At 40.2% G+C, this 12263-nt stretch overlaps 1 protein-coding gene across 5 annotated transcripts in view; it reads left to right on the forward strand.

Moving 5' to 3' along the window:
* The first annotated feature begins 6352 nt into the window (after positions 1 to 6352).
* LOC104863002 (zinc finger protein 33B) overlaps positions 6353 to 12263 on the forward strand; it is a 33711-nt gene continuing 27800 nt past the window's right edge. The window contains exons 1-2 of one of the 5 annotated variants that reach the window (XM_019207626.2): positions 6353 to 6621; positions 8084 to 8130. In XM_019207626.2, coding sequence (XP_019063171.1) covers positions 8122 to 8130 — 9 coding nt within the window. In that variant the 5' untranslated portion in view covers positions 6353 to 6621; positions 8084 to 8121. The remainder of the gene's footprint in view (positions 6622 to 8083; positions 8131 to 12263) is intronic. The other 4 variants (XM_033761983.1, XM_033761968.1, XM_033761972.1 and 1 more) reach the window with 4 other exon arrangements.

Genomic DNA, 12263 nt, shown 5'->3' on the forward strand with positions numbered 1-12263 from the left:
GCCTCTCAGCTGAGTCTGGCAGCCCTCAGCCCCCCGGGGCGCAGGACAAAGCCGAGCTAACAGAGCGGCGTCGCGCAAGCGCAGAGCTCGACGGCCTCCCAGAAGACCCTGCGCGAGCGAGGCCTCCCTAGCTGGTGGACTGCGCAGACCTAGACTGTGGGGGACTTGCGAGGATAGTCTCCTCTTCTATTTTTTAAAAAATTGGATTCTAGGCACAGGAAATTACCAAGGTGCCCAGGTTGGCGTCGAAGTCGAGGGGCCACCGCGCCGGCTCCCTGTGAAACGAATGGAGCGAGTCTGGGCGGTTGGACTTGAGCACACCGCTGCGTGCAAAGAGCAATCCATCCTGTGAATGAGGGCTTTTATCCTAGTGACAACCTCTAAATTTGTGCAAGTGATAGCCGAGACATGTGATAAGCCAAAACAGGTGAGTGCCACACATACCACTCCCCCACCAAAAAAAGCTTGATATAAGGTATGCAGGCTTCTCAGAGTTTTACACAAATCTCATCTTACTGGTATGTATAGAAGTGCATGACTATTACTTCACTAAGGAAGATATATGGAATAAATTATGGTTAATAAATTCATGACTTCGGTTTACTCTGTGCCAACTGTACAAATGGGTTTCTATTCAAAATGGCCATGGAAATATTAAAGTTTTCACAGAATTTAAAACATGTAGAAGCTGTAACATACGTGTAGATATGTGCGTACATACTGCATTCTGGGTAGCAGTTACAGAAATAATTAAATATAATCCCTTCTTCCAACCAAGAAAATTCCATTCACAGATGGAGGAAAGAAAAAAACAATTTTATTATTGAGCAGACATTAAATCAGACTGCCATGTACATCAGTGACAATCCACTAATGACTTTACAAAGAAGGAATATCACATTTTTACATTGCCAGGCAAATACAATCCATTACATATTCCCTAGATGAGACAGTCAAGTAAGACTACCTTACATCACCATTTGTTACCGTAATTCATCAAAAAATCACCTGGTATTGTGGGGTATCCATCTGTGTTAATTGCCTTTTCTAAATGAAAAGTGAAGCTTTTAAAATTAATCTTTTGACAAGCTGGACAGTAGTTACAATATGTAGCCGGGCACCTAAGTGTTTCCCAAAGAGGAAGAGTGAGTACCATCTTCCTTGATACTTATCTTCCAAGTACATGGCCTCAAGCTATTAAGAACGATCTTCCTGGGGCTGGAAAGACTTGAAGCATAACTGTAATCCCAGCACTTGGGAGGCTGAAGCAGTAGTTTAAGGTAGCCTGACCTATATAGCAAGATCCTGTCCAAAGAAAAAGAATAAGGGTGTCTGTGGCTCAGTAATATAGCTTTGCTTAGAACAGTCGTGGCAAATCTATGGTACACGTGCCACAGCTGGTACACAGAGTCCTCTGTCAGCACATAAGCCGAGTTGTCCCAGCATCTCCCAGCAGTAGAGCATTGGATATTCAGGTATAATTGCAGTGTTAGCACTTTGTGATAAATAAGTGGGTTTGGGGTTGCAGTTTGGGCACTCAGTCTCAAAAAGTTTCACTATTATTATAGGCATCTAAATTAGGTAGAGATATAGGCAGTGAGGTAAAGCCAGACCCTCAGGGGGATCAAGACAAAGGGGAAACACATCACAACTATGACCAGAGACATGTGTTGGAAACCAGGCATCAAGATAAAGACAAAATGACCAGGCCTACATACTTCCTAAAAAGACAAATATTGGGGCCTTAATGAAGGCTAGATAGACAACAGTCACCCTAGTGGGTGACCAAAACCTCCAGACCCATCATTTCCTAGAAAAAGTCTTTGTTCTTTCCATGAATTATTTCCCCATTGGATTACTAGTACCTAAGCGACTATACTTATAACCTTATTGTTAATAATACCTGTAACCCATGTTGTATCCATGTGGGTTTTGCTCTGTAAAACTTCCCTGTAATGTGGGGCCCCCATCTACCAGCTTGGGTCCCCTCCTGCTTCTCAGGAGCTATCTTTTCAATAAATATTTTCCTATTCTTAACCTCCACTGTTCCTAGAATTCATTCTTCGATTTTAGAGACCATAATCTTGGCATATCAGACACCTAACAGGTTGGGAGATATAATGTTTTCACATTTCATCTTCTGTATCATTGTCACTGGCCTAGAATATGCAAAGCCCTAGGTTTGATTCCCAGCACTGAAAAATAAAAATTGCTATTGTCTTAGCAATAGGTTTTTACTTCTTAAAAAGATTTATGAAGTCTCAAAGAATTAGAATTACAAGTTTTAGAATTACACATTTTCTCAAGTTTTAAGGAAAAGAAAAAGGGGTATATTGGTCAGCTTTTGTCCCTGGGACAAAATACTCAACACCCACAGTTTAGAGAGGAGAGGTTTCAGAAGTTTAAATCATGGTCAGTGGGTTCCAAGGCAGAAACTTCATGGCAAATAGGCCTGTCAGAGGAAAGCTGCAGGGCTGGGGATTTAGCTCAATGGTTCTGCTGCCTGCCTCTTAAGCGCTAGGTCCTGAGTTTGATATCTGGTACTAAAAAAAAAAAAAAGAAAGAAAAATAGAACAGAGGAAAGCTGCATACTTCATGGGAACCTGGATACAGAGAAATAAAGAGCCAGAAAGAAAGGGGCTAGGCTGCGCTGGAGATTTAGCTAAATGGATCTACACCCTGCTTCGAAAGTGCAAGGTTCTGAGTTCCATCTGGTACCAAAAAAAAAAAAAAAAAAAAAAAAAGAGGAAAGAAAGGGGCTAGAGACCAGATTTAGTCCCCAAGGTCATGTGGCCATGACCCACCCAGACATACCCAGTAAAAACTTATCTAGGCATCTCTCAATCTAACGTCAACAATGAAAACTATCAAAAGTGAGAAAATTTCCCTTGCAAAAGGGAAAGTTTAATTTTGTATTTATTCTTATGTAACAATTTTTATTCCTTGTTCTGAGGCAATGAAGATTGGGTTGGGGAATGATGGAATGCATGTTTATTAGGAAGAATTAAAAAAAAAAAGAAAAGTTGACCCTCCCACCCCCCAGTTGGGGAGAGGTTCCAAAGGTGGACACCTCAAATGTTTAAGTCCAGGTGCTTTATGCAGTTTCTGGTACAGGTGACTGTGACAGAACACACGGATGCCACTAGTTGCTGCTAGTTGCTGCCACGCCTTTCAGGTCCAGAAAGCAGGCTGACTTGTTTACATTTCAGTTCTTCAAGGCTTTTTCCAGTTTACTCAGGGACCCGTTCTTTGTACTTTGCCTTCCAATGAGGCCCTAATAGTTTATTCAAATTAATTATTTAGACCCTTTGCATTTCAACACACTTAAACCCTGGCTTTTAGTTTACTCGGGTTAACTATTCAGAACTCCTGCCTAACTTCCTTCTTTCACCAGGCCTCACTTACTTTTAGGGAAGACTATAAAATTTAACACAATTTTCATCAAAATTTCAATAAAAATGTTGGATGAAGAGTTCAGTTTTGTTTTACTTGACAACACAAATTTTTAACACTCTCTAAATAGCCTTGGAGACTATCCCGGAACTGTTTTGGAAATGCAAAATGTTATAAAAGTATTTTAAAAGTTTGGTGCATGGCTTCAAAAAAGCATAGAAATAGACCAAAGATAGGAATTTGTAAAAGTCATTTCAAACAATGGACATAAATAGTAACTAGTTTTAGTTCCATCTAATTTGGTGCTTATGGTATTGAGGATCCAACCTAGATACTTATACAAGCTAAACCTGTACTTTACCATTGAGCTACACCTTCCTCCCCCTTAATTTGGTATTGAGGTCTCTCTCCTGAGAGTAGCTTTACTATAACCTCCAGTCCTGCCCCAATTTGGTGGTGAATGTTTACAGTCTGCCTTTCTTTATCCTGGTGTATAACCCAATGTGTTAAGTGTCTGAAAACATGACTAAGTTTCTCTCACATGGCAAATGTGTACTGGAAGATTTCCTTAAGGCTCTTGTTTAACCTGCATCCATTTTACTCCTACTAAGACAACCACCCTAGGAGAGTCCTGACTGGAAGAAGTAGAGTTAGGGTCAATGTGTCAGTCAATTGAGATACAGAGAAGGCCCCACAATAAGACACAGTGAAGTTAACAGATGGAATCCTTGTTACTTATGGTTGTAGCCACTTTCTTGTGACTGGAACAAATATCACTATCTGACACCCACAATGTAAAACAGCAGTTTATTTTAGTTCACAGGTTTTTTGAGGGGTTAATCCATAGTCAGCTGGCTCCAAGGCAGAAACAGGATGACAGAGGGGCCAGTAGAGGAAAAGCTTCTCAACACATGGCAGCCAGGAAGGGGACAGAGAAGGAGGAGCCAGGGACAAGAATATACTGTTCCAAGTCATATCCCCAAGGACTTACTTCCAACCAGCCCCCACCTCCAAATGGCATAATAACTGAACTTACTACTAGATAAATTCACTGATGAGTATCCCAGTCACCATGATACAGTCACCCTCCAAACACACGAAACATTTGGGAGACATTTTAGGTGTGAATCATAACACATGTCCCACAGAGAAGAGGGCAATACACTTTAAAGGGTCAAAGATAAAAAGGGAGCCATCAGGCACATGCACAGTTAGCCACAGGTTAGGGAGCACGAGAGAATGAGTGACCTGAGTTCAAAGCCTTGGTGTTACTTAAGCAAGTTTCCCTCCCAGGCAGGTGGCCTTGTTAGAAAAACTGATGTCTAAAGTGGGATGGCATGGTGATGCAGGCTTGTAATCCCAGCACTCAGAAGGCTGAGGGAGGAGGATTGCCACAAGTTTGAGGCCAACTAAGTTACACAGTGAGTTTAAGGCCAGCTGAATTAAAGAATGAGACTGTCTCAAAAAACAAAACATAAAACAAAACACTGATAATCGAGGCAGACTGCAAATGTTGGTTATGATTTATAGCTTGTTTTCCTCATAGAGCTACCAGCTTATTTCATTGCCAAAAACCCATAATCTTCATTTTTTTGCCCCTTTGGGGCAGTGGAAATGAATCCCAGGGTCTTGGGCGTGCTAGGTGAGCACTGCAAAGGAAATGTACTTCATTATAATAGCCCATAAAATCACCAAACAAGCAAGGCAAACAGCAGTATGCCCCCACGAATGATCCATAGGCCCATTTGCTATATTATCTAAAATAGCCAGTTTTCAATAATAACGACAAATTACAAGATAAAGAGGAAAGTGTGACCACATATAAGAAACAATGGAGGCAACAGAAACCTCCTTTGAGGGCCTAGATGTTATATATTTCCCTAAGGCCAAAAGCAAACCATATTTAAGGAAATAAAGGAAGGCTTCCCTCATTTTTTGGAAATGCTACATTTATTATATTTAAAAAATACTCTTAAAGCATCTTAATTCCAGGAAACCCTTATTAAACTATTTTGAATGGAGCACAGGCCAGTTAATCTTGTCAACTTGACAGGATGAAGAGACTCCTGGAGAGATCATTGTATCAGGGGGAGCTTTATTCATCAGTAGACTGACTCACTGATGTTCATAGCTAAGTATGCCTTAGGATGGGGAGCCTGGTTGGAGGAGGTGGATCATTGGGGGTGTTCCTTTGGAGGATATATCTCTGGTGCTCTTCTCCTATGTTCTGCTTCCTAGCCACCAGGACATGAGCAACTTGCCTCTACAACCCCCCTCTGTGATGTTTCTCTAGAATCAACCAGTCATGAATCAGACCCTATGAAACTATGAGCCAAATAAACCTCTACTGGTTGTCAGGTATTTTGTCCTAGCAATTGAAAACTAATACCATGCAATACTATAGATATTTGTAAGGCATTTCTCGGTTGTAAAACTTATTGTTAATTTAGTTGATCTTATTCCAGATGAACTCAAGAATGCTTTTGTACACAATTCACTGTGAGAAAAATATATTTAAAAGTTGAGATTTTAAATGAAATTGTGTCAAAGAATAACCTTCCTATGAAAGGCTCTATCTTTTTTTTTTTTTTTTTTTTTTTTTTTCTTGTACCAGGGATTGAACTCGGTACCTTGCACTTTCGAGGCAGGGGGTGGCATCACTGAACTAAATCCCCGGCCCCAAAAAGCTCTATCTATCTTTATTCAACCAACTTTAACATGGAGGAAGGAACATGTGAAATTTATGTTCTTTTGGGTCATGTCCATTCACTACCACTTCCCTGTATCTAGTGATTTTGTCCTCACACCTGTTTTTTCCTGAATCACAGTGGGTGTCAGATGATGAGTATGACCGGATTTTCTGTTTAAAAGGCGTTTAAATTTAACTGGCAGTTTCTTCACTGGACAGCCCAATATATAAAAGACAATATATAAAAGCCGCCTGCACAACCCACCAGCAGCTAAAACCATCCGACCCGCGGATCTGGGTTGCTCTTGGTATCAAATCGGACCCAAACCTCTGGACGCAAATCCCGAGAGTGGGACGCGGGATCTCACGGGAAAGGAAGTCTTGCTGCCAGTGGCCAAACCTGCGCGGGTTCTGCGCATGCCTCTTGCCGCTGGCCGCCCCCACCTTCCCTTGTTTTCAATAGGCCTCAGCTGGGAGGCGGTCCTGGGCCGTCCAGCAGCAGCTCTTCCGGGCCCTGCAACACGACCGGTGGTGGAAAGGTGAGTTACAAAGATCTAAGCGAAGCGTCAGTGCTCAGAAGTGGGGAGGAACCTACGGGCCCCAGGACGGCGGCGACTTTGTCAGGAAGTGAGGCTGGGACAGCACAGGTTCAGCTCCAATTCGGGAGCTGAGGGCACTCTTGTTTTTGGGCGGGTCAGTGGGGAAGCAGGAGGAGCAAGTGTGCCTATGCGCCTGCCTTCCTTGGCGAAGAGATGGTGCCACCGAACGTCTGCACTTGCAGGATCTTGAGCCCTGTACCACGGGAGGGGCGGTGCTGCTGGAGAAGCGTGCGCTACGGGCTTCCGGGGCGTGGCCGCGAAGCGGCGGTCAGCCCAGTCTAGACTTAAGGGACCGTTTTGTTTCCCAGCCGGATTGCTCTAACACTCAGCAGGGCGCTTCCAAGAATTATCTCTTTTAATTTGGTAGAAGAAAAAATTGTTTTTGAAGGCCAGTGACCTTTTCAGGACCTCAGTTTGTTAATGGTAAAGACTTAATTTCTGATCTCTTGATTCTCAAGCTACAACTACTTTTTTCACGTGCGCAAAGGATGTTTCTTCTTATGAAACATACTTTTTAGAACAACACAATTTAAAGATACTAAAATTATTTTTTTCGTGATGGACTACTTTTTGTGTCCAACAGAAGTTCCCCCCCCCCCACGGGGATAGATCTCTGGATCTTGTGCTTGCAAGGGAGATGTAGTGCTACTGAGCTAAATCCCTGGCTCCTCAGTATTTTTTTTAAACAACAATTTTAGTGAAGTGGTAATGTTCTTCACTAGGAACATTGTTAACTTGTTAACTTGTTCCATCATTAGAAAGTATTTTCTTTCCTTTTTTTTTTTTTTTTTACCCCCCCACGGGGATAGATCTCTGGATCTTGTGCTTGCAAGGGAGATGTAGTGCTACTGAGCTAAATCCCTGGCTCCTCAGTATTTTTTTTAAACAACAATTTTAGTGAAGTGGTAATGTTCTTCACTAGGAACATTGTTAACTTGTTAACTTGTTCCATCATTAGAAAGTATTTTCTTTCCTTTTTTTTTTTTTTTTTAAATTCTAGGGATCGAAGTCGGGTCCTTGCGCTTGCGAGGCAGGCGGTGGCACCACTGAGCTAGATAGAACCCTGGCTCCATCTAATCTAATAGATTAGAAAGTATTGTTAACTTGTATGACCATTATTTTTGTTATATATATGTATTTGTGAGCATCATCTAAACTGTTAAAATCTGTAGGATACACCTATTCACATTTACCCAGTGAAAAATTTTGTACTCAAGAGCTACATGATTCTATTAGAGCCATATCAAGTGATTTTTCACCATTACCCCAATCCTGAAGTGTCAGAAGGACAGGGATATCCTCCTACAGAGAGCATTTTATCTGTGTGTGTGTGTGTGTGTGTGTCTGCTAGGCAGGACCGATCATTCATCACTCTGTCTTTCTTGTTCTGACCTATTTATAGCTCAAGAATTGTCTAAATCTTTCGAACAATAGCACAAAATGAATGAGGTAAGTTTGTTTATTCATTCCCCATGTTATTCTATAATGGACTTTGTGAGATTTGTAAGAGTTAGTATGTTGTTAGAAATTAGGTATATTGGCTGGGGTTTAGCTTAGTGGCACTGCACCTGCCTCACAAGTGCAAGGACGTGAGTCTGATCCCTGGTACCAGAACAACAAAAAAAAGGTATACATAAAAATCTAACTTCACAAAAAATATAAAGTAATAGATCTGTAGGAATATCAAATTGGCATATTATCATATAGTGATCAAATGATCTTAAGAGTCACTAAGCTGCAAATACATCTCAAATATTTTAGCCCACTGTTGGAGAAAGAAATACACTGTCTTCCATACAGAAGACTTACTCCTTTGAGGACAAAAGACTTCCTGGAAGATGACTTTTTTTGTTCATAAAATAGGGACACATGTCTAAAAACCTTCCAGTGGTAACCGTAAATGAATGTGGCTGTTACCTTAAACCAGTAGTGGTGAACCTATGGCGTGTGTAGTGGGCACATCACCCACCTTTCTCTAGCATTGCCCCAGCAGCTGAGCATCAGATTTTCAGGTTTAATTGCAGTATTGGCACTTTGTGATGAACAACTGGGTTTGGGGTTGCTGTTTGGGCACTCTCTCTAAAAAGTTTGCTGTCACTACCTAAAACTATTCTTCAGTGATGTTGAAAGAGTTAGAGACATGGTTCAAGTAATGTCAGTTTTTGTATCACCTTGTTTTATCCTGGTGTATAATTACAACATCAAGAGGAAGCAGTGGCCCATGTGCCTATATAAAAAACTCCCCATAACTGTTTCATTTAGCCAGGCAGTGCATACAGGTTGTGCAGAAGACAGTTTACATTTCATTTCTCTGATTAATATTTTTTAGCTTCTCAGTCACAATCCACATCTTAGTTACTTTCTCAATGCAAAAATGACACCCAAAATTTAAAGAAGGAAGGGTTTGTTTTGGCTCATAATTTGTCAAAGTTTCAGTCCATAGTCAGTGTGCTCCAAAACAGGGCAGTATTGGGGAGGGGCATGGTAGAGGGGAAACAGCTCATAGCACGGAGGTGGGAAGCAGAGAGCAATATCAAGAGGGGAACGAGAGAGCATCCTTCTATTACAGTTGATTGGGCCAGTAATAGTCCAGGTTCTTGTGTATGACAAGGAAAGAATTGCTAAGCAGATACCCAGTAGTAAGTAGTAAACACGTACATTTATTGATGATCATAGGAAGTTCTGTTTAGGGTCAGTCTGTGCCAACAAAGGCATAAGCCAGACCAAAAAGTGCTGGGTGACAGAAAAGCACTGCGTATGGGTCAGAAGCACACAGAAATATCCATAGCAAAGAAAAGGTTTGATAAGAGTCAAGTTTGACAGGGTGCTGTGAGAGCCATCTTAGGGACTGTTTTTTTTTTTTTTCTTTTAAGGCAGAGTCTTGCTATGTAGTTCAGGCTACCTTAAACTCACTATGTGAGCTGGCCTCAAACTCACGGCAGTCTCCTGCCTCAGCCTCCTGAGTGCAGAGATTACAGGCATTCACTACCAAGCCTAGCAATGAATTACTCTGCTAATATATTGTAATGAGTAAAGTTTGTCAATGTTTTACTTAGAATATTTAAATTAAAGTTAAATATGAACTGTTCTTGAGCAATGTTTTGTTTAGTATTAACTTTGTGATAGTTAATGAATACTTTTTTATACAATATTTAAATTACATTAATTATCATTTTAATGGCTGTACTTTAATTCTGAAAACATCTAGGTATGGTACTTTTTCCATGGTACATCTTCCAGCTCTTAAAAAAATTTTTTTTTTAAAACTCAAGGCCTCATACATGCTAGGAAGCAGTCTACCATTGAGCTACATTCTCAGCCCTAAGAGGCACTTTATAGCCCAGCAGTAAAGATGAGGCTTTGCTGTGTTTATTTTCTTTCTTTATTAATTGGTGTATTAGAAGCCCATCTCTTTGTAAGTGAGTATTTTTTTTAGTTTATTAAAATTTCTAAAGAAGCAACTACTTTCTATGGGCTTTACTATCATATTCTTTTCATTTCTTAGTTTCTGTGTATCCCAGTGCTTTGTTTTTTTCCATATGGCTTCATTTGTATTTTGTGCTAAAAAGGTGAACATGAATTCAGTTACCTTTGCTTTCTTTATTTGGCCCTCTGTGTTACCTATCTAATTAAATATTGCCAATCCTACTTGTATTTTGCTTATGTTTTCTGCTGAATTTTTTGTGGGGGTTCAGGGATCAAACTTGGGGCCTTATGCTTGTGAGGCATGTGGCAGAACCACTGAGCTAAATCCCTGGCCCTCTGCTGTGAATTTGATTTTCAACTATGACTTTCTTTTCACATTATCTTCTAAATAACTTATGCTGTAAAGTCAAGAATTTTTGTCATTGATAAGAAATTTAGCATATTCATGTGTTTTCTAATAGTATTTTGTGGAGGTTATCTGAATTACCCTGTGCTGCCAAGATTAGCCTCAAATTCCTGGGTTCAAGTGATTCTCCTGCCTCAGTCTCCCAAGTAGCTGGGACTAAAACTGAGTGTCGCAGTGCCTGGCAAGGATATTTTTAATATCCTTTATTGAGAGTTTTAATAAAAATTATAGACATTATTTGGAATTGATTATTTCTTTCTTGACTTGTGAGTTCTAAGTTTGAACTTAACTCTGTTAGCTAAAGTTTTGAATCAGTTAATACAGTCCTGCAATAGCTTTGTTTTGTGGGTACTGTTCCTGAAGAATTTAGATTTGAAATCTATAGGGAATACTTAACTTGAAGCACAATATGTAGCTGACAGTTGATAGCCTTGAGATCTCTTGAGTCTGAATATATGGGTCGTTGCCCAGTTTGGTTACTGAAATTGGAAAACTGCTCCCCAGTGAGGTTATCTGGTTTCTTCCATTAGTCTTTAGGGACCCACTGCAGTTAAAAATGACTCCGCAACATCTCTGCCTTCTGTTGCTAATTTTGTCATTGTTCCACCTTATCTCCTCATGAACCTATCTTATCATCACTGTACTCTTTCCACTTCAGATACTTGAGGATCCTCTACTTTGGTAACCTAGAAATATAGGTGCAACAATACATGGAAGATTTTCTTTGTCTTTTTCTTTTTGCAGTACCGGAGCTTAAACTCAGGACCTTGTATTTGCAAGGCAGGCACGGTGCTACTGAGCTAAATCCCTGGCCCTGGAAGATTTTCTGAATGTGTCCTTTATTTAGAACTTAAAAAGATATCACAGTTTCAAGCCTCATTCCTTTCAGAATCCATTAGTTGCACTCTTGCATAGCCCTGCTGGCTATGGATTTACCAGGAGTTAGTTGCTGTGGTCATTACATGTTTGCTTACTATTTTACATGTGCTGTTTCTCTCCTGTTTGGAGTCAGTTTTTTCTCTGAGGCATATCATTCATATAGTGAAGCATGTAAAGCTCATTCACAGTGATGTACTCTTCTTTTGTGTTGAGCACATGTGTACAGCCTAGTAGCCATCAGCCAGGTCAAGATATGAATGTTCCCTCAAGGTTATACAATCCAGTCCCCTAACATGGGTTCTGTCACTATTGGTTAATACTGTCTACTTCTGAACTCAAGTGCATTGAATCAGTACAAACAGTCTTACAGCAGGTGCCTTTCTTTCAGTATATATGAGAATTCTTTTACTATGCAGCACCAGAAGGAATGAACTTGTGGTGCTACATAGTATTCTGCTGCATGAAGACATTGTAACTTACTTAATCCATTTTCCTATTTGTAGGCATTTTATTATATTTTTGTTATCTTATATCATGTAAGTTTTTAGTTTACTATTTTGTATTTTTAGTATTCATTCCAGATATTACAATGTGCATTAACATTTTTGTCTATTTTAAATTAGTAATTTATCACTTCACAATGTAAGAGCCTGAGAACAATTTGACCCCAGTCATTTCTCATCTAGTGCTCATTGCTCATGCTGTGACACATTGTACTGTACTTATCGGAGTCATGATAGAGTCCAAAAAGCATGGCTATGGTTACAGTTTTTTTTCCAGTTTTCTGCATTCCTTTTGTTCTCCTATGCAATATCAGTTTCTTTGAGCTAAAAGCTGTAGCTTTTCTTGTTGTCTGTGTTTATTGTGCTAT

This window comes from Fukomys damarensis, unplaced genomic scaffold (assembly GCF_012274545.1).
Source record: "Fukomys damarensis isolate Sample0158 unplaced genomic scaffold, DMR_v1.0_HiC HiC_scaffold_1, whole genome shotgun sequence".
In the NCBI taxonomy this organism is placed as follows: Eukaryota; Metazoa; Chordata; class Mammalia; order Rodentia; family Bathyergidae; genus Fukomys; species Fukomys damarensis.